Source organism: Chaetura pelagica, unplaced genomic scaffold (assembly GCF_000747805.2).
Source record: "Chaetura pelagica isolate M959 unplaced genomic scaffold, ChaPel_1.0 scaffold62, whole genome shotgun sequence".
Taxonomy (NCBI): Eukaryota; Metazoa; Chordata; class Aves; order Apodiformes; family Apodidae; genus Chaetura; species Chaetura pelagica.
This window is the reverse complement of record NW_009952438.1, coordinates 606146-607536: the sequence shown is the minus strand read 5'-3', so window position 1 is coordinate 607536 and position 1391 is coordinate 606146. Positions and strand designations below refer to the sequence as shown.

At 53.5% G+C, this 1391-nt stretch overlaps 1 protein-coding gene across 1 annotated transcript in view; it reads left to right on the top strand.

Moving 5' to 3' along the window:
- Nucleotides 1-1391, top strand: part of LAMA4 (laminin, alpha 4) — an 89704-nt gene that overhangs the window by 42566 nt on the left and 45747 nt on the right. Inside the window, exons 11-12 of the mRNA XM_010008393.1 lie at nucleotides 9-82; nucleotides 768-961. Of these exons, the coding sequence (XP_010006695.1) occupies nucleotides 9-82; nucleotides 768-961 (268 nt within the window). The remainder of the gene's footprint in view (nucleotides 1-8; nucleotides 83-767; nucleotides 962-1391) is intronic.

Below are 1391 nucleotides of genomic sequence, written 5' to 3'. Positions count from 1 at the left end.
ATGCTGAGGTACATCCAAGGCCGCCAGCCCTTCACTCCCCAGCGGCAGGTGGCAGACAAGGAGGAAGGCATGTCAGGGCAGTGTGAGTTTGGAGGTTTGAAGATACCTGTGAGTGTTTTCCGCTCCCCCAGGTGCTGGCGCGGGCCCTGGCAGCTCTGGATGTGCTGGGTCAGCCCCTGGGGAGGAGCAGCAGGTGCTTGGAAGCATCAACTGGTGCCTGCCCCGAGTCCCTGCTCCTGCTTGTTGCCCCCGGGGCAGAACGGGCAGGAAAATCCCTGTGTGTCTGTGTGTCCTTGTGCTGCAGCACCTGGGCAGCAGCTGCTGGGGAAGGTGCCAGGGCAGGAGCTGCCCAGGGGAGCATCTCCCTTTCCCCCTGCCAGGCAGTGCCCTCCAGCAGAGAGGGGAGCTGCTGGCATGGGGAAGGGTCCCAGCTCGGGGAGCCTGAGCCAGAGCCCAGGACAGGGGGTGTCCTCTCCAGGTGCCCCAGCAACAAACAAGTGAAGAGCCAGGAAAGCCAAGCCTGGTTTCTTTTAGGGAAAGCTACTTGAGGTGGGAACTAATGGGATTAAAATAAGATACTAAATTGAGAGGCAGCTTTCCTGTCCAAAAGAGGTAAAATTAAAATCCATGTGTGTGATCTTTCCAGTGAGCTTCTAGCAAAAGTGTTCTGCTTTCCTCTGAGTAACAGCAGCAGGAGCTGCTGCACAGGTGAGTCTGTCAGAAACCCAAGCTTTGGACTAAACTGTGGCCTGTGATTTTTCTCCCAGTGCTCCAGCAGGTTGAAGAGTTTCATGAGAGGTACAATGACACCAGGGCTCTGGTATCTGATGTGCTGGAGCAGCTCAGCGAGCAGGACGTGAAGCTGTCAGACCTGGGGGAGGCACTGGACCAGGCACTTGACTATGTGCTCCAGACAGAGGATATAACCAAGGGAAACACAGCCAGGCTCCAGAGGCATGAGGTACTGTGCAGCACTTCTGCCACCACTGCTGCCTGTGAACACTCCAGTTCTGTCAGTGCTTAAAATAGCAGAATGCAAGCAGCTCAGATCCAGGAATCACCAGAGCAAAGAATTTCTTGGGCCACTCAGAGGGACGAGTTCTAAGAAACGAGTGGTGGAAATGCAAGGTACTATTATTTCCTCATGGCCTGACAATAAATCACAAGTCTTGGCATGTCTCAGCAGGCCAAGGCAGAACTGGCCACTAAAGCCTAAGCTGGGAAGACATGTTATAACACAGCCCCAGAAGCTTAGAATTCCATGTAGCCTGGCTGCTCTAAATATTGTGGTGGGATTGCTCCACCTGTTATGCACTGATGTGTAAGGAGGAAGGACTTCATGCTCACCAAACTAATCCATTCTGTTAAAACAATTATTCAGAAGGACTCTG